Consider the following 24,787-nt stretch of genomic DNA (forward strand, 5'->3'; position numbering starts at 1 on the left):
ATAACAACATACCTCAGGGTTCTGTTCTATTTTTTGTTCATCATGGAAGCTCTGATAGTCTTGTGATGTGTGGAGGCACCTAGTGAAATGGTGGAATGTTCCATTGGCTTCCATAGGCTTCGATCCCTAGTAATACTTTTTAGAAATAGCAAACTAAAATATATTCATAGAGAGCTTTGTAAGGCATATGCATTGCATTCAAATGTAGGATCCTCCTTTGCACACGTGCATGCACTCTGTTGTTGCAGGTTATAAGAAGAAGCAGTAAGGAAGAAAAGGTTCTCTGCTTGGTCCGGGAGCGTCCAGGCCACCACTGTCAAACAGCTGTGATCATCATTCTTATCATGTTGTGGGAGGGCATCCCCCTGCCCATGGCTGACCGACTGTACACGGAGCTCACCCAGAGTCTAAAGTCCTACAATGGCCACCCAACAGACCGAAGATGTACCCTCAATGACACGTAATCAATCTGTTTTGTACTGCTTTGACATTCAGATCTCTTTATATAATGGTAAATTATGAATTATAATTAACTAACCACCAACTATGTCTATTATGTGGGAGAATAGGGTTTTAACTATTGTGAAGCTAACAGCAGTATGCATTTTGCTCAAGTGAGATTGACTTTGTTGTATGTTAGGGGCATTTTCCAATATTCACCTAGAATATTCTTTTTTTCTTCTTTTTGGTTAGGGTTGTGCAGGTGAATGTAGAGCATGTGCTCTACCACTGAGTCACAACCACCCATATACATACCCAATCCCTGTGTATTTTTATTGCTTCTTGCCTTGATACCTGACTCACTCACCCCTAGAGTCTGGAGGAATTTCAGTACAAAGAAAGGTCCTTCCAAGAACCTTGCAGAGATTGTGTCATTTTGCACTTTGACTATGTTGTCATATTTGAGGTTTATTTTTATGTATTTAAAAGAGAAATTTAATCAGTATAACTGATTTGCGTTATTCTTATGAAACAGAGTTTTTCCATCTGACTAAAAGCTACTTGCCTTTCTTTTTTTCTTTCTTTGTTTGGAGAAGGGGGTCTTACTATATAGCCCAGGTGATCTTTATTTAAGTCTTGGGCTCAACTGATCCCCCTGTCACCATACCTGGCCCTTCTAAATCTTGTTCTGGACGATATCTGTTAATTATTCCAGGACTTTTTTTTTTTTTTTGGCAGAACTGAGGCTCAAACTTAGGGCCTCATGCTTGCTAGGCTTGCTGGGCAGACACTCTACCACTTAAGCCACTCCACCAGTTCCATTTTGTGAGGTAGGGTTTCACAAAATATTTGCCCAAACCTCGATCCTCCTGATCTCTGCCTCCTGAGTAGCTAGGGTTACAGGCATGAACCACCAGCCCCCAGCTCTTTTTTGTTCCTTGAAAAGGGATCTCCACAATATGTAATATTGAGTCTTACTATTTAGTAACAAAATTTGTTTTCTACATTTGCTCAAGTTAGTGTCCCCCCCAAGAATTTTCTATACTAACTTCATAAGTCTCTCTCTCCATTGCTAGGATTTGAAGTCGGGGCCCCATTAGTATGCAGGTACTCTACCACTTGAGCCATTCCCCCATCTCTCAAAGAAATGTTGTAATACAAAGTGTAAATGAAAATATGTATTATTTCCTTCCTAAGGTTCACACAAGATTAAAATCTGCAAAATATTTACTACATGGGTATATAATAACACCTTGTGAAATTATTTCTCAAAAGATTTTACTATATTACATCTCCTCAGTTCAGTAAAATATTGTTTTGTTTTTATTAATGTAGATATATCATAACATTTAAAAACTGCAGTACTGGGGGCATAGCTCAGTGGCTGCATGCATAGGAATCCTTCAGTGAATTCTTACAGTTCTAAACAAAGATTCCACATTTCATTTGCTTGTACATCCATATGGAGGTATTCAGATAAAATACAGAGTATGATTCAGACAATGGTAGCTCACGCCTGCAATCCTACCTATCCAAGAAACAGATCAAGAGGATCTAGGTTCGAAGCCATCCCAGGCAAATAGTTCTTGAGACTCTATCTCAAAAAAAAAAAAAAAAACTTTGCTATTTTTTCTTTCATTTGAAAACTAGATGAAGGCTTCATGTCTTTTCCTCAATTAATATCTCAGATTTATCCTCAATGAGGACATTCTTTTCTGTAACCCCACTATAATGATCAAAATCGTGAAAACTATGTAATCTTTAGTTCTTAGTTAAATATCCATTTTGCAAAAATATGCATTATACTACTTTTCACTTTTAGTATTGAATGCATTTCATTATTTTGTCTTTTTGCTCCCTTAATTGCTTCATCTCAGTCTTTGTCTTTCATAGCATTGACATTGCTGAAGTGAAAAAACTAATTTAGTCAACTCAGTTAATTTTGGTTTCTCTAATTCAATTGAGGCAGGCTTTGCATTTTTGGCCATTATATTAAACTTGGTGTTTACTATCATAAGCTAGCTCAAATCAGTTAGTCCCATTTTTGGTGAGGATAACTGAGGAAGCTCTATTAAAACCCATAAACTTGGGTTGGCGGAGTGGCTGCCTAGCAAGTGGAAAGCCCTGAGTTCAAACCCCAGTGCCAGCAAGAAAAAAGGAATGTTTAACCTAAATTCCCCCTTCCCTGTTTTTACCTCCCATGAGTACACCTCAGGTTGGAGCACTCAGTGCACCCTCTTCATGTGTCCGCACCCAGGTCTGGGTGTGTACTCTAGTTTGTAAAATAATATGTGTATTTTAAGCTACATGCTTCTTTCCCTAGATATTTTTGCCAGGATGTATGTAAATTATTTATTTTTCTTTTCTTCTTTTTTTGTGTGTGTGTGTGGTTCTGGGGATTGAACTCAGAGCCTTCACCTTGAACCACTCCACCAGCCCTATTTTTGTGAAGGGTTTTTTTTTATTTTTGTTTTTTGAGACAGGGTCTCACAGAACTATTTGCCCCGGTTGGCGTAGAACCGTGATCCTTCTGATCTCTGCCTCCTGAGTAGGTAGGATTATAGGTGTGAGCCACCAGCGCCAGGCTGTATTTTTCTATTTGTTTACCAGTTTCCTTCTGCAATTTCAAATTTAATTTTGCCCCATTTACATTATATTTTGTTTACTTTCATTTGTTTTTTTTAATCTTTAGTTTTTATTTGTATTTTTATCATCAATATACTATGTACAGTTTTAAAAATTTAAAGCCTATCTTGTGTGCATAATTTTATTAACTAAAGTCTAGTTAAAAAAAATATTCAGAAATATCCTCAGAGTGTTACACTTTTTTTTTTTTTTTTTTTTTTTTTTTTGCAGTACTGGGGCTTGAACTCAGGGCCTTCACCTTTAGCCACTCCACCAACCCAGGCTGGCTTTGAACTGCAATCATCCTGATTTCTGCCTCCTGAGTAGTTAGGATTACGGGCATGAGCCACCAGCACCCAGCATGTTGTACTTGAAAACTTACTGAATAAAACAGTCATTCTGTTCTATTATTCCCATAAAGACTGTCATAAAGTCTCAATTTACATTCAATATGTGTATTGTCTTTTTTTTTTTTTTTTTTTTTTTTTTGGTGGCACCTAGGTTTGAACTCAGGGCTTGCTTAGGCAGGCACTCTACTACTTGAACCACTCTGCCAACCATACTCTCCTTTTTTGATAGAATGTAAAAATCTAAATAAATGAAAGACAGGCTAATTTTCATTTCATTTATTTGTTTTTGTTATTTTTGTGGTCGGGGGAGAGATTGGAGATCTTACAAAGCAGGCGAACTGCCGCTTGCACCACACCTCTGGTCCATTTTGCTCTGACTAGCTTGCTGATGGGAACTATTTGCCTGAAATCTTTCCAAGTAGCTAGTTTTACAGGCGTGATAATTTGATGCTGGGATTAGAACTTCACACTTGCTATGTAGTCATTCTACCACTTGAGTTATTCCAGTAGTGATTATTTTCATCTCTGATGGTAATAAATGCAGGCCTCAAATCAAACAAAGTGATGGATTTTTTAGATTTGAGTAGTTTGTCATTGGCTTTACAATCTTGATCATTTGAAAGTTCAATTGTGCATTTCTAAGGTTGTGTGACCCTGTCCTGTTCTCACTGAGCACTGTCCTGCTCTACCAGTTGACATCCTTGCAATTGTTATCTTACAGTCGGACCTGTATATGTCAAGGCACTAATCCCGAGACCTGTGGCGCTTCCTTCTCTTTTGGCTGCTCATGGAGCATGTATTTCAATGGATGCAAATTTGGTAGAAGCCCAAGCCCCAGAAGATTTAGAATTGATCCAAGCATGCCCTTACATGTAAGTATCCTTTTTACTCTTCAATTAACACAGTGAATTCCCTTTACAATTTTTGAAACACTCACAAAATTAAATACTCAAATGTAACAAAATACTATACATAATATATATATTTTTTATATATGTAGGTGAGTAGTTTAAAATTCTAAATAAATTAAAGACTTCTATCAACACTACCCACAGGCCTACTATGAAAGAATTTCTAGAGGATCTAATCGAAAAAGAAAATGTTTTAAACCAGAACGAATCTGTCCTGAACACAAGGCCATGGTGAGCAAAGGAATGAGTCGATTTGCTATTAAGTTTAAATAAGTCTAGTTCTTCTTTTCTTTTTTTCTGCTTCTATTTTTCTTTTTATTTTAAAATTTAAAAGTAGGTACAAATCTTTATTCTTAATATCCTGGGAATGGGTAGGCAGTGGGAGGGTTTGTGGCTCTATAGGAACAAAATGCAGTAATGTTTTGTGCTTTGTTTGGGTGAAGGCCCACTTTTTTTTAAGTCAAAGATCGGTGTTTCCCAAACATTGAGCTGTGACCAATACTTAAATATATTTTACATTGCAAAACACTGTACACATACATTTACTCTATGAAGAAATAAAGTAAAATTATCAGAAAGCAATTATTAATAATGTGATCACATGTAAGAAAGAAAAAAATTTCTATGTTAATATTGAGATACTTACTCCTAAGGATGCGTTACAGTGTTTTTTATTAAATTTCACAGATTTTTTGTTTGTTTGTTTTGTTTTAGGAGGCACTGGGGTTTGAACCTAGGGCCTCACACTAGCAAGGCAGGTGCTCCATTGACTTCACTACCCCCCAAAAGTCATGCCCCACAGGTTGGAAAACACTACTCTCAATCTTATCCAAAAAACCTGTGTTGAAAGTACACATTCAAAAAAAAGTGTGAGTAGTAATGGTGGTGATAGAAAAATTTTTTTGAGATAGTGCAAGATAAATTGAAAACACATAATATCCAACTGTATATGTAATATGGTTAGTATAACCTAAGCAGCATAGAATTACTCCCTAATGGTCTGTTTAAAGAAATAATTGAAATTATTTAGCGTTTTGTAACTATTTCACTAAAACAGCAATAAAACTTTTTTAGTGGGGCTGGGGTTTGAACTCAGGTTTTCAGTCTTGCAAAGCAGGCACTCTGCCACTTGAGCCACACCTCCAGCCCATTTTGGTTTGGTTATTTTGGAGCTTGCATCAATAATATAGTAGATATTGCTATGAAGTTTAATGAAATGACATGAGAATATTGGTGAATTTTGACCTTTTTTTGTGATGGATATTTTTGAGATAGGGTCTCTCCAACTGTTTACCTGGGCTGGCTTCAAACTGAGATCCTCCTGATCTCTGTCTCCTGAGTAGCTAGGATTATAGGCAAGAGCCACCAGCACCCAATAAACAACAAACCATAAGTTGACAGATAAACAAAACAATCTAGAAACAGTCCCTTATGTAATGAAAGAATCAACAAAAATCAATAGGTCATCACTGGTGGTGTACCGTTGATGCTTTACAGTACTGAGGCATGTTAAAAACCACCACAGAAATGAGTTCTGCATAGTGGCTTTGGCTTTTAATAATTTCTTAGACACTGGACATAAACTGACTTATGAGGGTGTTGAGTCTGTTTCTGCCACTTTCACCTACGAGAACTCATTGGCCTTCTTCAGTTCCTGTTTCATTCTTGTTTTCAATCCCCTTTCAACTGTTATCATTACATGTGACTATTCATTTATCAAGTCTCATTTTGGCCTTTCCACTATTCATATTTCCAGAGTGTTCCTTCCCTTCTTCCTTCTTTATGATAGCATAATGATAGCAGAACTTTTTTTGAGATAGGATCTCATTGTGTAGCCAGGCTGTTCCTGAACTCACAGTCCTCCTGCCTCAGCCTCCTGAGTGTCTATGTATTTTTATCCATATTAGATTTATCATGGTATTGTGTGTCATCAGCAGTTATTTATAATGGAATTTTATGCCTTAAACTGTAATAGGAAGTCCTTCTAAAGTAACCCTTATAGACTGCTTTTTTTTTTTCCTTATAGGAAAAAAAACTTGAAGATAATTTGCAGAGTTTGGCTACAGAATTAGCTCCAATCTATATGCAGCTTGCCCCAGTTGCTTACCAAAATCAGGTATGAATTAGAAACTAGTCTAGTGATCTGAAGCATGGTTCTATTTCTGTATCAGCAAAGTCCTTACTAATAGAAAAGGTTCACATTTGAACTTTGATATGTATACTTTTTCATTGGGTATCTTTTTGGTGATAATGGAGTTTAAAGTCAGGGTCTCATGCTTGCTAGGCATTTGCTCTACCAATTGAGCCACTCCCCCAATGCTTTTTGGTTTAGTTATTTTTTTCAGGTAAGATCTCTTTTTCCTCAACTGTCCTCTCCTGCTTTTTTTTTTTTTCCCTCAATGCAGTCTCAGGCTGGCCTCCATCTTCTGGGCTCAAGCAATCCTATTAGTTTAGTCTCTGGAGTAGCTGGGACTACAGGCATACACTTCACTGAGCTCCACCTTTTCATTTTAAATACACTCATTATCTGGGGATATTTCCACTGGTGGATCACTTGTCATGTGGGAGCCCTTGGGTTTGATCACTATTACTGTGGAGGCAATGCAAATAATATACAGTGTAAGTCTAATCAGAACTGTCACTACAAATCCCCCCCATATAATATCCTAATAAAAATTTATAATAATAAAAAATTAAATAAATTTAATCACAAAATAAAAACATGAATTTGCTTTCTGTAATGACTCATGAAGTGTGTGTCTATCCTTCATAGACATTTAAAATGCTGCATATCTGATTAATTTGCTTTCATTCTTCTGTTTTCCAATTTATGTGACTTGTTTTATCCATCACCATTAGGCATTAGGGGCCTCTCTCTGCCTTTCCACGTCAAATCCATGATTTTAATTTTCATCTATGTGTTAAGGTTTTTTTGTTTTTTTTTTTAATTTTATTCATATGTGCTGTTAAGGTCTTTTTTACCACAGCAATGCACTGACATCGCAGAAAGATCAGGAGTTACAAAGTAGAATTCATTTCAGACCTTTTGTTAGGAATCAATTTTTAGTTTAGTGGGGTTTTTTTGTTGTTTATTTTTGTGGTACTGGGATTTGAACTCAGGGACTTATACTTGTACTATTTGCTGGGCTTGCTTCAAGCCGTGATCCTCTACCAGAACATGTGGGGATGTTTCCACTGGTGGATCACTTGCCATGTGGGAGCCCTTGGGTTTGATCACTATCACTGTGGAGGCAATGCAAATAATGTACAGTGTAAATCGAATCCGAATTGTCACTACGAATCCCCCCATATAATATCCTAATAAAACTTCATAATAATAAAAATTAAATAATGTGTCTTATACATTTTTTAGGTGGAATATGAACATGTTGCCCAAGCTTGTCGCCTCGGTACCAAGAATGGTCGTCCTTTCTCTGGTGTCACTGCTTGCCTGGACTTCTGTGCTCACTCCCACAGGGACATTCACAACATGAATAACGGGAGCACTGTGGTATGTACTGAGGAGCTTGCTGGTCTGAAAGTTCTCTCACTACTACATCTTAGGCCAGCCTGGACCACACAGGGCCTCTTGCGTGACCACTGTCTACCTGCTGTGAAGGTTAAGTGTATACATGGGTGGTATTTTTGTTAAACTTACTGTCAATGTATTTCTCAGTGTTAGAATCAATATTAGATATTTTGTTGACATGCTTGAATTATGTATTTATGGCATTTTCCCTAAGAAATACATGATTTACATAAATTACAATTCTGTGAAATGCTGATTTGTAAAAAAAAAAAAAAAAATTAGCAAGCTAGAATGCTTACCAAGCAAGCACGAGGCCCGGCGTTCAAGCCCTAGTACCACCAAATAATAATGAAAACAATTGGGCAAGCTAGTTGTTTCTTTTTGCTAGGTGGACTGCCAGGTATTTTGTGGGGAATTGTGCTAGGCATTTTGCTTGCTTTGGCTTTGTTTTTAGTATATGCTTTGATCTTATTCAACTGGTATGAAGTGTGAAAAATCTGAACTTAGTGATTTCCCTTAGCTCTTAGTAAAAGCATTTTGAAAAGAAATTGTAGAAGTTCTCATGTATATCAGCAAAGTCAAATGGTTTGCAACAATTTTTATTTAATTTTTTTGAACTCAGTGCTTGAAGTCAAGTCTTCATGCTTGCTAGGCAGGCATTCTACCAGTTGAGCTAAACCTCCAGAACTCTGCAATAATTTTTAAATTTAACCTTCAGATCTTATATTTCAGTGACGTTATTTAAATTCATTAAAAATACTGTCTGTCAAACTCCAGTACCACCAAAAAATAAAAATTTTGTCTGTACATTCTAAATGTTCTATAATAAAACATGATTTTTTAAAACTTTTTTTAAGATGTGCAACTTGTTAAAAATCAGTTTTGTTTTATTTTTTTCAAGAATAGAAAACCCTCTGTAACTAAATACTGCTTGGTATCATGAGTGGAAAAAATAATCCTAAGGAAACTCCAGCAAATTAGAATAATTCATGGTAATTAAGCCCTCTGCTGAAAGAAAATCTGACCTCATTTAAATCTTCTTTAGGGAGTGGGCAGTACTGGGGTTTTAACTTAGTAGGCAGGCACTCTATCACTTGAAAGACTACACTCTCCCTACCCCATTCCTTTTTTGGGTAAGAAATTGAGTTTTTGCCCCGTCATCCAGCTACACTCCTCCTGTCTATTTGGGATTTCAGATGCGAGCTATTTTACCCAGCTTATTTTTTGAGATGGGATCTCCCTGATGTTTTCCTCATGCTATCCTCCAACCACCATCCTCTTTTCCTCTCTCTATCTGCCTACTGAATAGCTGGAATTACAGGCATGACCAATTTGCTCAGTCATATTTTTAATAGCTAATATTTAATGTGAATGTAGTAAATACAGTTTAAAAACTGTTCCTTAACTTACATGATGAATAACAAGAAGGCTTCAAATCAAAGCTATTAGTTCCAAGTAGTGGTACACACCTATAGTCTCAGCACTTAGGAGGCTGAGGCAACCTCCATGTTTGCTGTCAGATCCTGTCTTTAAAAAAATTAAATAAGGAAAGAAAAAAGAAATACATAAATGCACAACTTTTTTTTATGGTGAGACTGGGGTTTGAACCTAGGACCTTACACTTGCAAAGCAAGTAGGTGTTCTACCACTTGAGCCATACTTCCATCCCCAAATGTACAACATTTTTATATTTAAAAGAACTCATCTCAAAATTACACTTGTCTGTTTGCAAAAAAACTGAATAGCCACTAAAATTGAATCGCTTTGGTGGGTTGCTAGAAAAACTATCCAAAATTAATGCACCAGCAGCAGCCAGTCGGAAATAAATGGTTGCCATGGCGCCGCGGATGCTGCATCTCCTTCCCGCTGTTCCCGCGTTCCTCCTGCAGGTGTGTACTCTAACCCGCGAAGACAACCGCTCCCTGGGCGTAGTCCCAGAGGATGAGCAGCTCCACGTCCTCCCGCTGTACAGACTGGCGGACACTGATGAGTTCGGCTCCAGGGAAGGGATGGAGGAGAAGATCAGGTCCGGGGCCATTCAGGTCCTGCAGCCTTCCCGCAAGAAGAGAACCCGCTTTACCCAGCCGGTCCCCAGATGTGGGAAGAAGAGGTCGGCCATGATGACCGAGGTTCTGGATCGGAAGATAAGAGCTGTGGAGAAGAAGCAACTCAAGAGGAAGAATCCCTCGGCCTCAGGAAACACCAGTAAGGGCTCCTCCCTTCATTGGCAGAACTTTTTCTCCTCTCCTTGACCTTTGTGCCATCTTTGAGGCATTGTGCAGAGATACTGACTCATTTTTAACTTAAGAAAGTACTACTGTATTTAACGGATGTTTTGGTGGTACTGGGGTTTGTTCTCAGGACCTCGCATTTGCAAGGCAGGCACTCTAGCACTTGAACCGCACCCTCAGCCTTTATTATTATTATTATTATCACTACTACTATTATTTTAATTCGAAAGCTTCCACTTACTTGTAAAATAGCATTGCTGGGAACCTCAGAGTGTTGTCTGTTACATCTGGGTGAGGTACATGGGGGTTCATTATACTCATTTCATTGTATATGTTTGAAATATTCCGTATCTTTTTGTTTGTTTGTTTTCATTTATTTATTTATTTATTGAGGACTAGGCTTTGAATTTAGGGCCTACATCTTGAGCCACTCCACCAACCCTTTTTTGTGATGGGTTTTTCTAGATAAGCTGGTTTCCAACTATGATCCTCCTGATCTCTGCCTCCTAAGTAGCTAGGATTAGGCGCTGGGTTGACTCCTCATTCTTTAATCTCATTTGTTCTGATTATTATAGTTTAAAATTAAGAAATCAACAAATATGACCCATCACTATTTGAGGATCTTTTTATTTCTGGCTTCATTTAAAATGAAGGAAAGCTCCTATGGGTTCCCCTGAGGGGCTAGGGCTTCCTCCACTGCTTTAGCCATGTCCCCAGTGCTTTGTGCCTTCTTTTTCATATGAGGTCTCACACTTTTTTCTCAGCTAGTAGCTGGGATTACAAGGATGGATTACCATATCCACCATTTTTTTTCCAGATACGTTCTTAAAATCCTCGTATTTCTGCCTCCTCTGTAGTTTTGTTTTGCTTTGGTTTTTTGAGACAGGGTTTCACTGTTTGGAGAACTAGCATTCTTGTATCTTCAGTATATGAACTAGGCAAAGGAGCCAGCATGGATAGAGCCAACAGTGAAATGAAAATGATAGGAGATGAGGTCCGAGAGGTAAGGGGATGAGTGAGCTTAGACCCTTGTAAAGACTACGTTTTGAGAGCCAGAGGAATGTTACTAGAGATTTTAGAATGTACCAAAGATGTGATAGGTCTGAAATGGAAATCTCTGGTTACTGGGTTGAAACAGAATTGAGGAGGCAGAGGATACAAAAATAGGGAGGTTATGAAGAATCTATCCTAATGACTTGGGAGAGAATGGAGAATAGTGGCTAAGCTAATGGGGAGCACATGAGAGGTGACTGGTGACTGGTTATGTTGTTTTCTTTTCTTTTTTTTTTTTTTTTTTTCAGTGCTGGGGACCGAACTCAGAGCCTTGCACTTGCCAGGCAAGCGCTCTTCCACTGAGCTAAATCCCCAACCCCTATGTTTTTTTCTTTCTTTTTTTTTTTTTAAGATAGAGTGACCAGGATTACTGATAGGTTAAATATGGAGTATAAGACAATAAGTACTTGTCCCAATGTTATTGACCAGAGGAACCTGGAAGGATGCTGATGAAGCCTGGGGAAGGAAGAGTAGATTTGGAACTGTAGATATAATTAGATATACATAATTTGATTAGATTTACACTAGATATTTTTTCTTTTCTTGGTGTGAGTGGACTTTGTGCTTACAAAGCAGGCACTGTACTGCTCGAGCCGTGCCTCCAGTCTTTTTCACTCTGGTTATTTTGGAGATGGACCTCAATCCGAGATTCCCCTGATCTCAGCCTCCCAAATAGGATTACAGGTTTGAGCCTCCAGCACCCTGCTTTCATCCAATTCAGTTTCACTTTATTTTTTAATACCATAAAGAGAATAGCACCAGTGATTTGCACAATTCATTTCTTTATAGATTCCTTTTGTGATGTTCATATTGATTGAGTCATATTGTCAACCTCATTCATTGATTAAGCAATTCTGAGGGGTCAGTCATCATTTTTCCAGATACTAACTGCTTCCCATGTATCTTCCAGAATTTATGATTTTCAGCTCAGAAATGTTTTAACAGTTTACATTTCAATGCCTATATGTTGGGCTTTTCCCCTCACTAAAGTTTTTTTGGTTTTTGGTTTTTTTCCATAACACTTTTATTTTTACTGGGGTTTGAACTCAGGGCTTCACACTAGCTAGGCAGACACTTTTACTACTTGAGCCACTCTTTACCCTGTACAAAAATTTTTTTATCAGAGTTTGTATTCAGGGCGTTCTGCTTGTTCTGCAGGGGCATCTCTACCACTTGATCCACCTCCCCAATCCACCCCACTCCCCACTGTTTTAAAATGCTTCAGATTTTTCAAATGTTCCCATCTTTGGTTTGTACAAACCACTCAAGCTGGCATTGTGGGATTTTTTTTTTTTTTTTTTTTTTTTTGTCATAATCATGGTTCTTTAGCTTTCTTAGCTTCTGTTACACAGGATGTTCCAGCCTTATCTTATATAATTCTGCCTCTGCCCCATATCTAAAATCAGCCATTTCTCTATGGAGCCTATAGAAAAAATAGATCATGAATTATACTGATCTTCAAATTTAGAATTACAGAGTAAGGCTGCCAGAGTAGGACAGAGATAAAGAATGTGCTTAGCATTTGGCAGGCCCTGGATTCCATCCTCAGCATTCCTACAGAAAATTTTTTTGCAGGTATTCTCTAGCTTCCTTTATTTTTATATTTGTGAGAAAGAAAGATGAAGGAAGTGTCAGGTTCATGCAGGCATTTATATAATGATGGGACAAATCCAGTAGAGAGAACTATTTAGGTCAAGGTGGGGGAGAATTACTATTCCTTCTTGGTTATCACTGCCTTGTTTTACTGATGATCTACATATTCACTGTAATTCTATCAAAATTCTGTCATTTTCATAGGACTGCACAGTTTTGTCTTAAAATTAATATAGTCTTGCAAGAGGCCCTAAAAAAACCAAAATGACTTTTTTTTTCTTTTTTCTTTTTTGCAGTACTGCTCTTTGAACTCGGGGTCTTCACCTTGAGCCACTCTACCAGTCCTTTTTTGTGATGGCTTTTTTCCTAGGATTACAGGCATGAGCCACTGGCGCCCAGCTTGATACTCAATTTTTAATGATATGTTTCTTATATCATTATATTCCATGATGTCATTTTTCATGTGCCTTTCCTGATTGCAATTACTTGCAACTCTCTTTTGACTGTCTTTCCCCCCACCTCATGATGCTGCAGACTGAACATCAGATCTTGCACATACAAGGCAAGGACGTGTTGTTGATTTTTTTTTTTTTAACAGATTTATCCAGCCCAGCATGGTGGTACCTGCATGCAACTCCAGCTACTTTGAGGCCAACCTGGGAAAAGTTAGTTAAGATTTTGTTTGACAAACAAAATACAAAACCAGAAGGCCTGGCAGAGCACTTTGCCTGGCTTGTTTGAGACCCTGGGTTCAATCCCCAGTGCAGCAACAACAAAATTTTCTTTTTTTTTTTTTTTTTAATCATTTATTCACATGTGCATACATTGTTCGGGTCATTTAACAACACAGTTTTCTAAAAATCCTTTCTTCTCATTCCTTCCCTGCAGTCACAGTTTTACTTCTGTAATGAGAGATGCCACCACACATAGCTCCATCAGTTTCCTCATGTGATGGCTTGATTCTTGCTTGTAAGTTCTCTTGAGTAACAAGAACTGTCATAGCACCAGGTTGTATCATCTGAGAATTGCAGATCTATAGAAAACAAAGCTGTGTTAAATTGTTAATCATTTCAGAAAATTGCTGCTTTACTTTTCATCTTTTGCTCCTTTTGTATTCCTCCAAAAAATAACTTCAAAATAGGTAGAATATCTTTTAATAAAAATATTTCCATTTTAGACTTGTGTAATGATTACAGGGTAAGTTGCCTATACTTACTAATGAGACCAGTGAAGTAGTAACGATCTACCTACTTAGTGGTAAAGAAGCAAAGATGAAATTGGTGTGTGTGTGTGTGTGTGTGTGTATGTGTGTGTGTGTGTGTGTGTGTGTGTGTGTTTTGTTTTGTTTCGTTTTGTTTTTGGCAGTACTGGGGTTTGAACTCAGAGCTTGCTTGGCAGGTGTTCTACTTCTTGAGCCAAACTCCAGCCCAAGAATTCTTGAAGAAAAGTCATTATATGAAAAAGTTATATTTATCTTCACATTGTTGGTTCTTTCTGTTAGAGATCAATAGTGAGACACTGTAAGCTACCATAAAAAGTAAAACTAAACCTCATTTTATCTTCCAAGGTACAGAGAACACTAAAAGCTGCTCTTCGGTCCCCTGCACTCCTCTCCCAGTGAAAGAGGCAAACCTGTGTCCAGCCTTCTGGCCTCTGCAGGCAGCATCCATGAAAACGACTCCAGTGAGGTGCAATAAAGCAGCCTCACCTGGGATCTCAGAAAGAAGTGGCATCTACCCCTGCACAATGCCTTCTGGTGCTAATGCAGCTGCTGGTGAATGCTCTGGTGCTGTCCAGCCTGGTGACATGGCTCCTCCTCCCACCCTGTCTCCTCCAGGAACTGAGCCCCTTGCTTCCTCTGAGCCTGCCACTGGTCTATCTGGGCAGCTCCCTTGTTGTGTGCCAGCCCAGCAACTCCCAGACCTTGCTTTTCCTGCAGGCCTGGCTCCCTGTGTAGGGGAAGAGGATGAGCAGCATTCTGAAGCAGATGAGCCTATGTCAGATGATCCCCTGTCAGAGGACGCCCTGTCTCCTGCAGAGGACAGAGTGGCCCACGTTGAAGAGTACTGGTCAGACGATGAGCCCAACTTCTTGGATCCCAACATTGGTGGGGTGGCCATAGCACCCACTCATAGCTCAATCTTGATTGAGTGTGCACGCCGAGAGCTTCATGCCACCACTCCTGTCTTGAACCCAAACCGCTGTCACCCCGCTCGCCTCTCCCTTGTATTTTACCAGCACAAAAACCTAAACTTGCCCCAACATGGTTTCGAACTCAACAGGATTAAGTTTGAAGCTAAAGAAGCTAGGAATAAGAGATTGAAGGCCTTAGAGCAGAAAGACCAGGCAGCTATGGAGGGTGGTGGGCAGCCCCCACCAGGAAATGAATTGAACCAAATTCCTTCCCATAAAGCATTAACGTTAACCCATGACAACATTGTCACCGTGTCCCCTTATGCACTCACACAAGTGGCGGGGCCCTACAACCATTGGGTCTGAAGGCTTTTCTCCCCTCCTTAATGCCTCTGCTAGTGCAGTGTATTTTTTCAAGGTGCTGTTAAAAGAAAGTCATGGTGTCGTTCACTCTATCTTCATCTCACCCATTTCCAGTCAGAGGTAAAAATTTAAAAAATGGGGTGGGTACTTAACTGTGACTATATTTTGAAAATTGGTAGAAGGTGCACATTTTAAGCAAAAATAAAAAGTTTTATAGTTTTAAATACATAAAGAAATGTTTTGGTTAGGTGTTAACATTGATAGAATCACTCAGTTTGGTGCTTTAAATTAAGTCTGTTTACTATGAAACAAGAGGATTTTAACAGGTTCCTGTTCTGTGATGTAAAATCAAAACACACAGTGTTAACTCTACACAGCTCTTGGTGCTTTACCACATCAACACAGTAAAACATAAGCTGAATTTTTATTTCAAGGTGCCATTATTCTAACATCTTCCAATCATTGCTAGAAAATTGGCATATCCTTTTGAAATCGACCAATGAAATGCTTTCTTTCTCTGAAAATATTTCTCCTGTATAAAATAATTCATTATTATTAGTAATGGTTGGAGGCTGTTCATATACTGTAAATATATATTTTAAAAGCACTTTCTATTTTTAAAAGTAACTTGAAATAGTATAGTATAAGAATCCTATTGTCTATTGTTTGTGCATATTTGCATACAAGAGAAATCATTTATTCTTGCTGTGTAGAGTTCCATCTTGTTAACTGCAGTATGTATTCAAATCATATACATGGTTTATATTCTTTTAATGTGTCCTTTCCCATTACATATTAGCTAATTATATAAAATAGTTAAATCTCTACAGTTGGAGTTGGGAAACATCACCAATAACAATTAACATTTTTTTGGTGTATGTGGGGAGAGACTGAACAAAGATTGCTCTCTTCTGTTTGACTGAGCAACAGTGGTCTCAAAATTATTTTCATCCCAGCCTTTTCACTATACCCCATTTAAGATGTTTCCAGGAGATGGAACAAAATGGTATTTAGAAGAGTCAAATGCTTCTAATGTTACATGGTGATTAAAATTATAAAAATTAAGCAACCAGAAGCCTACCCATCCCAAATTGCCTTTTTCATTTTGAAATCCATTCTAACATAGAAAAATTTTTTAAATCCCATAGAAATCTTCTTTGGCCCCCAGTCAGATTGTTCTAGTGATACTATAAACATGGCTTCGAGGGCTCATTTAGCCATTAATCTTGACCTGTTGGATTTGGGAAGATGGGAATGCCTACGTTCTAGGTAATAGGAAAAAGTAGGCATTCCATTTATTTTAGTTTTTCCATTGTTTTATTGACCTTTTTTTATAGCAAAAGAAAATGGATTTACCCAAACAATGTTTAAAACAAAAAGAACCTTCCATGAAATACTTGATCCTGTTAAATTGCAGAGGTGCTATAACATTCAAAGTGTCAGATTCTTAGGGAGTATAGAAAACCTAATGGTGCTTCTCCCTTGCAAATGCCATAGGAAGCCCAGAACTGCTAACACACAACTTTGGTGCAAACTCAAACAGTTCCAGCAAGTTCTTAACTTATTAAAATAATATATGGTGCAAAGTATCAGTTTAAAGCTTTTGACTAAAAATCCAAGTAAAGGAATATGAAGGGATTGTAAATAATGAAATGTTCATTGAAAGACCATCATCTTTTGTACAAGTAGATTTCTGCTTCTTGAATATGTAAAATAGGGTATTTCATTGACTTGTTTTAGTGTTTTGTGTGCCTTAGATTTCCGTTTTAAAACATGTATATTTTTGAGCCTAAGGTTTCTTATACATATGAATATATAAGTGATTGTTTATTGCTTCAGCTGCTTCAATAAGGTAATTACTAGTTTTAGCCTATCAGGAATACACCCTTTTGATGTTATCGTTTAGATTTTAGGCTTTAGCTTTCACTAGAACTTGTGTCCTCAACTTTATCCATCCACCCGTCTAGCCATTTCTCCAATGCGAACTTTCTAAATATCAATTTACTTTTTCCTTGAATCACCACCTATGCCATAGTACATTTGAAAATTTTAAAACTGAAAAGATTGCAAATATCTTTGAAGAAATAAACAATTCCCTTCAAAATAATCCATGGTAATATATGTATAATAAACAGTTTCTTTCTTAATGCTAAACTTTAAACTCCAGTGTTGATTAATGAGATTAGGATTTGTGAAGCTAGTTGCAATTTACCAAAACAAGTACTTGAAAGTATCCAGTTTCAACTAAAATGTTTCCATTCCACTGTTGTAAGTAACATCATGAATGGACTGCCTCAACCAATAACCCCACTGTAGGAACTGCACTCTGTTCCTATTTCTCTGGAGTATATTTCTGGATTTGAACCGTTTGTTGTCCCATTCTCCCTGTGATTTTTCCCATGTCCTGCAGCATTGTGATTGTATGCTGACTACTCTGCTTTACGAATGCTCTTTCTTATGAAGCAACAAAATAAATTGGTTTGAAATGACATTCTCACTCATAAAACTTGTCATCTAACATTATTTCTACTCCTTTATGTTTTAGTATAATTACCTTTTATTTTATCTCTTTGATAGCATTCTAATTGGGTTTTTAATTTTCTGCTTTTGTGGTATATTCAATTCATTCAAAAGTAATCTTCAAATTAGCCTAGTTGATTCATAGTTAAAATGTTAACAAATATGATCATATATAACCCCTGCCTATTTTAGAATCCTATAAAAAAAAGTACCTGCTCCTTAAAATTCCACTTCTAATGTCTATTGGGAATATCAGTGAATTTTTTTTTCTTATGCTTGTCTGTCCTACTACATTTTATTTCCAGTTTATCCACAAAGGTTTCAGTAGACCTTGTCATTAAACCTAACTGAAATTAGTTGTTGGAAAGTGAGGGTAACTGAAACTACATAGCTGTAGAGAAATTTTTGCCACACGTTTACATCTTAAGTAACTTTCCAACATCTTTGTTATCCAGTCTGCATGTGGATGAAATAATTTCATTTGTTAAATACAGAATTTCACTAGATGAGATCCATAAGCAACTTACTTAAGGCATAACCTCAATGCGTAGCTAACTGAATGCATACTCTGTGTAAATGAGCTAGTGACATCATTTATATGAAGTAACTTACTTCCTAATGTTCTCATTCCAGTGGACTACTACTGATTGCCATTTCACAATAGCATGTGTGAAAATAACCCCAAAGTAGTCTTTTTCAAATGGAAATTATATTGAGACTTTTTATCTGAGATAAAGTTACATTCTTGCATGACAACTGCCAGCAATTGTGGGTTACAACATTTCATTTTGTGTCAACTAAATCAGTAGGTATGTGCAACTTTTAGTGCAATTTCACTAGAATGCATGGAAAATTTTTCATCTACATTTAATAAAATTGTGAGGCATCTTTAGTGGAATCTTATAACAAAGGAATTATGGGATAAGGTAGTAAAGTAGTGGCCTCTCACAGTGGTGGAAGTCACCTAAGTCATGTAGTTCAATCACTGGGGCCCAGACACAGAAGTCAATGTCAGTTTCTAATCAGAGTTGAAGCAGATGCTTAGGAGAAGTGTACAAAACAAACTTGGAGTTTTCACCCACAGGGTATTTTATCACTGGGAAATAGCCTTATTTTGGTACAATTCAAAAATAAAATGGCTTTTTTTCCTGAGTGGTTCAGGCAAAGAAAGTTAGAAATGAAACTTGGTCAAGATCCCCTCGCCTATCCATTCTATACATACGCTTAATGTCAGAAGTTAGCTGACTTTTACCTACCGAGAAAGGAGTTATAAAAGACTATTTCATTGAGATGATTAAGGGAAGTATATTTCCATACTACCTAGCCAGGATTATACGATCCCTTCATGTGCCCCTTGCCTAGTTATGTCCTCGCAATTAGTTTCGATGTGGCTGTCGACATGAATTGAATACTGTTTTGCTATGTACAGCTCCTAAATTTGCTCATATGTGTATTGTTTCAGTGCCAGTCCATATGCCTCCTATCAAAATAGTGTACGCAGTGCCTGGTTGCAGAGAGAGTCTGGGTTTATCCAAATCAAACTGTGTTCCATGTTGGCCTTCTTAGAGCTTTACAAAATGATGACATCCCTGTCTCAGGAAGGCAGTTGAGAAAGTCAGGATTAGTATGTCCATCAGAAGATGAGTTTGTATATTTTCATACAGTGTATTAAGTTTCATGGAATGTTTTGTTTTTCTTGTGTTTGTCAAATAGAAATTGAGTCAGTTTCTGAGATGGTAGAGCCATCTTTTATGTGAATTTTTTTTTTTTTTTTTTTTTGAAACAAGGTCTTAGTATGTTGCCCAAGCTGGTCTCAAACTCCTGGGTTCAAGTAATTCTCCTCCCAAGTAGCTGGGAACTACAGACACAGTGCCCAGCTTGTTTAAATCCTTTCTTTTCTGGATAGCCAATCAAATATCATTGTTTGCTCAAAAGACATTGTTTATTCTATTCTGCTACTTTTCATTTTCTCTTTCCTTTTACAGGCCCCATACCATCTTCAAATTTGTTTTTTGGTAGTATACAGCATTTAATTTATCCAGCTTATTTCCTTCCTCCTTTTCCACCCCTAGTATAATACTCATGATTCTGTCTGGATCCTAAGTTTTCTTCTAGTTTGTTTAGCCATACATGTTCATTAGCTGATTTAGCCCATTTATGTTTGAGGATGGTTTTGCATACGACTTTAAATTAACATATAAAGCTAGTTGTCCTAAAAATAGAATGTTTGCCTCTTGCAGCTGTTATGTAAGGCATTCTCTCTCTTGTATTGTTCATGAGAAAAAATTTTGCAGCTGTCAGAAAGATTTTCGTTTTAGGAGAAGAGATATTGGAAAACAATTTTCCATTTGGCAGGGTATAAACTTAGAATCCTTGACCAGAAACTCTGCTTGTTACTATTTTTCTTTTCTCATTTTACTGAGGTTCCAAGGCCACTAAGTGCACTTTCATTCTTTTTTTGCATGTTTAATCTTTTCCTCTGATCTCCTTTAAATTAAAAATCTGTTCATGGCTAGGGAAATAGCTCAGTGGCAGAGTGATTGCCTGGCATGGGTTCTGTCCCTAGCACCACAAAAAAAAGGAAATAGAGAGAAAGGAAAAGGACTGAAAAGATTATTGAAACCAACTGCAATTCTACCTATCTACTCCCAGCTCTCCAGAGGCAGGAAAATCAAGAGTTCATTGTCATCCTGGGCTACATAGCAAGACCTGTCTTCATGCTTTTGCATGTCTCTGTCCTGCTTCCATTCCCCAGATCCCCTACACAAATATGCATGGGAGTTGGGGTGTAGCTCTGTGGTTTAGTGTTTGCCTAGCATGCACTGGGTTCAATCTCCGGTACCACAAGCAAAAAATATATTTCTTTTTGTTATTTGTCTTTGAGAGGTCTTGCCCTCTAACCCAGGCCAGTCTGGAATTTATGCTCTCCACCTGTTTTTCTATCTTTTAATAACCACATCTCAAAAGTCTGAAGGACCAAGAGCTTTTATACAGTCCTTTTGGTTAGAGGCAAGTTCGGTTTTTAGGAATAGGTAGTAGTCATAAGAACACAGATTACAGTATTTAGTTCACTTCCTGGTTGGCATTTGAGTGTTAAGATAAATTTTCCAATATTCTATATTGTATGGCTTTGCTATTTCTGTGTAACACATCGTGCTAATTACAAAATTGGTGACTACTGACTGAGTCTTATCTATGGATAGAATACCTGCCTATTGTTCTTAACTCAACCAAATTTTGTAGATGGTATCTATTTTCTAATATAAATGTACTCCTTTAGAATTCTTTCATAATGTTGGCAATAGTAGGAACTTTTGGTTTTTAAGACAGGGAATTGCTATGGAGCTCCAGACTGGCCTTGAACTCATGATCCTCCTGTTGGCATCTCAGACTCGGGCCACTACACTCAGCTAGAATAAGAACTATAATCTGGCTGAGAAAAGTTTTAAAATGAAACTGGAAGAGTTCTTGGGTTATAAGTAAGCTGTGAGAAGCTCTTCATGAAGCACTGTAGGGAAGTGGAGGGAGAGTAAGGAGTGAGAATTGTGCTATTACAACTAAGGTTCACTCTCCCAACTCAGAGGCAAGAGACCCATTTAATACTTCTTATCTACCCTCTATGCCAATTTTATCTGAAAATAGCTGCTAAAAATAAGGACCTATTTTGGAAGCAGACATAGTAGTGATAAAAATTATGGCCCCTGTGCTTTATATTATTTAGATTATCAGAATGCTTTACTATGTGCAACCTTTTCCTCCCCCAAACTGAGGGTTATACAGACAACATTTTTCACTTTACAGTTGAGGAACCTGCAGGTAGCAAAAACAGCCAGGGGCTTGCTCCAAGTCACAAAGCAAGTCAACCTACCTGAGGGTACAACACTTAATATCTGCAGACTGCTAAATACATCTCTGTACCACAACTTGAGATCATGTATTATTAAAGAGACATTTTGTCAGACCTAATCTAAGACTTATATAAAACCTTACTTGTGAAACAAATTTTTTAGTCACCTGTTTTCTCATGCATAGGAAGGAAAGTCTCCCCAAATTCCCAGGGCTTCTGCATTGGGGCTTAGATTTATGACATTTCATATTTTTTCTTCCTTATGAAAAAAGGCTTCCATAAAGAATATCCCTTTGCTATTAAAACAAGGGGAATATCCTAAATCATTTCCTCTACATAAATTTTTAAATTATTACTTTTAAAACAGTGATGAGAGTCAGCATCTCACAATCAAATTTACTGAAATATGGGTTTCTTGAAGGAAATGTATTAGGTAAACAATTTTAGTTCCCAGACACTCATGATAAAAATGAAAATTATTGACATCTCTTAAAGGTAGGAATGTCTCTCAATTATTTGAATTTATCTTGTATTTTTGTTCTGCTTCAGTCACAAAATCTGTTGGTCAAAGTTTAAGTATATCTTTGCCTAGAGAGTTAAGAAAAATGCTGAGATTTGTAAAATTCTTAGTCACTTCTTTATATAGGTTATTTTAGTAATCTCCATTATAAAGAGGTAGGATATTTTGACTATTCCATCAATACATTCTGGGTCACAAAAGAAGTGAATATTCAAATAACCCCCTTTTTGGTGAGTCCAATAACTTTCTCACCAATGCCTGTTTGTGATATGATAAAATGTTGGCGATATATAACTTTACAAAACAGCTCTTTTTAAGAAATAGATTAAATATTTTTATTGCAATGTATGGTCATATTTTTTTTAACCTTTATGGAGATAACATTGTGATACGTGCTTTAAGAGAAATATTTTTTCCAGAAATGGTTTTATAGTAAAAACTAAGGGCAGCTTTTGCATTGTGATGTATGGGTGGATGATCATATTTGGGTTACTAAAAAAAGAAAATCATGAATTGTTCCCTAAAGATAAACTTGTAGGGTTACTTGGCAGAAAGATAAACATGAATTTCTAAGCTGGGTGCTGGTACCTCATGCCTATAATCCTAGCTACTTGGGAGGCTGAGATTGGGAGGATTGCAATTCAAGGTCTGAAGACCCCATCTCCAAAATAACCAGAGCAAAATGGACTGGAGGTATGGCTCAAGTAGTAGAGTGCCTGCTTTATAAGCGTGAAGCCCTTAGTTCAAACCCCAGCTCCCCATAAAAAAATAAAAATAAAATGAAATAAACATGAATTTCTACTTTGTTCATTTTCTCTCATGCTGTATGGTGATCTGCCAGGTAAATTCACTTGCATATTAGTAGCGTGACTTAAAGGAGAAGCCAGAATGCTTATCTTTGATAGAACTAAAATATTCACAGGCAATGAAGAAATTCAGGAGTGCTGAATTTCCAGTAGAAAAATATCAAGTTCAAGTATCTACTTGACTTTTTTCTCCTTGGAATATGTTAATTTTTTTTTTTTTTTTTTTTTTTTTTTGGTGGTGCTGGTGGTTGAACTCAGTGCCTCATGCTTGCTAGTCAGGCACTGTTCTACCTGAGCCGTACTCCCAGGCCTTACTATTTATTTCTTCTCTTTGCTTTTTGCTTTTTTTTTTTTAACCCATTGCTGTCCTACTGCATTACATATCCCAGACACCAAAATATTCTTTAGGAAATACTCCATAAAATATCTAGTTTAGTCCTTAACAGATGAGGGAAAGTTTATGAAAAAGCACTTCACCATGTAGAAGGGAAAAATAATAATCTTATGATCATTGTAATAGAGGATCAACTTTTAGTCCTCAGACAAGGGAACACTTGTTAGCAGTACTTGAAGACTTGTGAGTTGGAACTGCATGTTACTTGAAAGATCTAATTAAGCTAAATTTTGGTGCACAGCAGTTGTACATGATTTCATGTTTATGTAGCAAAATGCATTAAAATGTAGTAGTATAAAAATATACATGTAAAGATAGTTGTGGAAATTGTCTTATATTTTCCTTGTGTGTCTCATTTGTTTAGATCATAAAATTTCATTTTTTAAATTGTTCTAACTGAATAAGGCTAAATGAATACTGTAATTGAAAATATATTTTAAATCTGTCATGCGTTTCTAAAAAAATATTGCAAATTGTATCATTCCTGGTTACACAGAACTTTGTGGGTGGTTTTAATAAAATTTATACTTCTATTTTGCACCTGGTAGTCTAATTTTTCTTTCCTCTTCAAAGGCATATTTTAAAATGTAATGTCCAATAGAATTCACAGTTTTAATTATAGAAGATCTTAAGATTTGGAGCCAGGCACCAATGGCTCACACCTGTAATCTTAGCTACTTAGGAGGCTGACATTGGAAGGATTGTTGTTCAAGGGCAGCTTGGACAAATAAAAATAACCAGAGCAAAACAGACTGGAAGTGTGGCTCAAGTTATAGAGTGGCTGCTTTGTGCTTGCAAAGCAAAGCCCTGAATTCAAACTCCAATTAAAAAAAGAAAGATTTGGAGATGACCAAACATATGGATCATGGCAGGTTGTGTGGTTGTGTTGTTGGATGGAGACAGAATGCAGGCTCTTATGTATGGCAGGCAGGCACCCTACCACTGAGCTACAGTCTCAAGCCCTTGGTTTTTGGAGACAGGATCTCACTATGTAAGTCAAGGTAGCCATGAACTTTCCATCTTCTCCCTCTGCCTCCTGAGTGCTGGTATTACAGCTGTATACTACCAAGCCTAGCTTGGATCTGCTAATACACAAAACTAGGGCTGCAGGGCTGGAGGTGTTGCACAAGTAGTAGAGGGAAGCCCTGAGTTCAAACTCTAATACCACCAAAAAACCAAAACAGCACTAGGATGGATGTAAGTGCTAGTGCACTTGCTTAGCATACATAAGGCCCTGGGATTTAATCCCCAGCACCTAACCCTAAAATCTCAGTACCCCGGGAGCTGGTGGCTCATGGCTATCATCCTAGCTACTTAGGAGGCAGAGATCAAAGCATGGTTTGAAGCCAGTCAGGGAAAACCGCTAACGAGATCCTAGCCTGGGAAAATATCCAACACAAAAAAGGGCTGGCAGAATGGTTCAAGTGGCAGAGCACTTGCCTGGCAAGCATAAGGCCCTGAGTTCAAGCCC

General features: G+C 37.4%; 1 protein-coding gene across 6 annotated transcripts in view; it reads left to right on the forward strand.

Annotated features, from left to right (window-relative positions):
* Tet1 (tet methylcytosine dioxygenase 1) overlaps positions 1 to 23,827 on the forward strand; it is a 107,850-nt gene extending 84,023 nt beyond the window's left edge. For 4 of the 6 annotated variants that reach the window (XM_074079015.1, XM_074079016.1, XM_074079019.1 and 1 more), the window contains 7 exons: positions 249 to 460; positions 4,138 to 4,288; positions 4,472 to 4,558; positions 6,354 to 6,443; positions 7,701 to 7,838; positions 9,746 to 10,061; positions 14,301 to 23,827. In XM_074079015.1, coding sequence (XP_073935116.1) covers positions 249 to 460; positions 4,138 to 4,288; positions 4,472 to 4,558; positions 6,354 to 6,443; positions 7,701 to 7,838; positions 9,746 to 10,061; positions 14,301 to 15,232 — 1,926 coding nt within the window. In that variant the 3' untranslated portion in view covers positions 15,233 to 23,827. Of the gene's footprint in view, positions 1 to 248; positions 461 to 4,137; positions 4,289 to 4,471; positions 4,559 to 6,353; positions 6,444 to 7,700; positions 7,839 to 9,745; positions 10,062 to 13,621; positions 13,703 to 14,300 lie in introns of all 6 variants that reach the window. The other 2 variants (XR_012449732.1, XM_074079017.1) reach the window with 2 other exon arrangements.
* The last annotated feature ends 960 nt before the right edge of the window (positions 23,828 to 24,787 follow it).

Source organism: Castor canadensis, chromosome 7, assembly GCF_047511655.1.
Source record: "Castor canadensis chromosome 7, mCasCan1.hap1v2, whole genome shotgun sequence".
In the NCBI taxonomy this organism is placed as follows: Eukaryota; Metazoa; Chordata; class Mammalia; order Rodentia; family Castoridae; genus Castor; species Castor canadensis.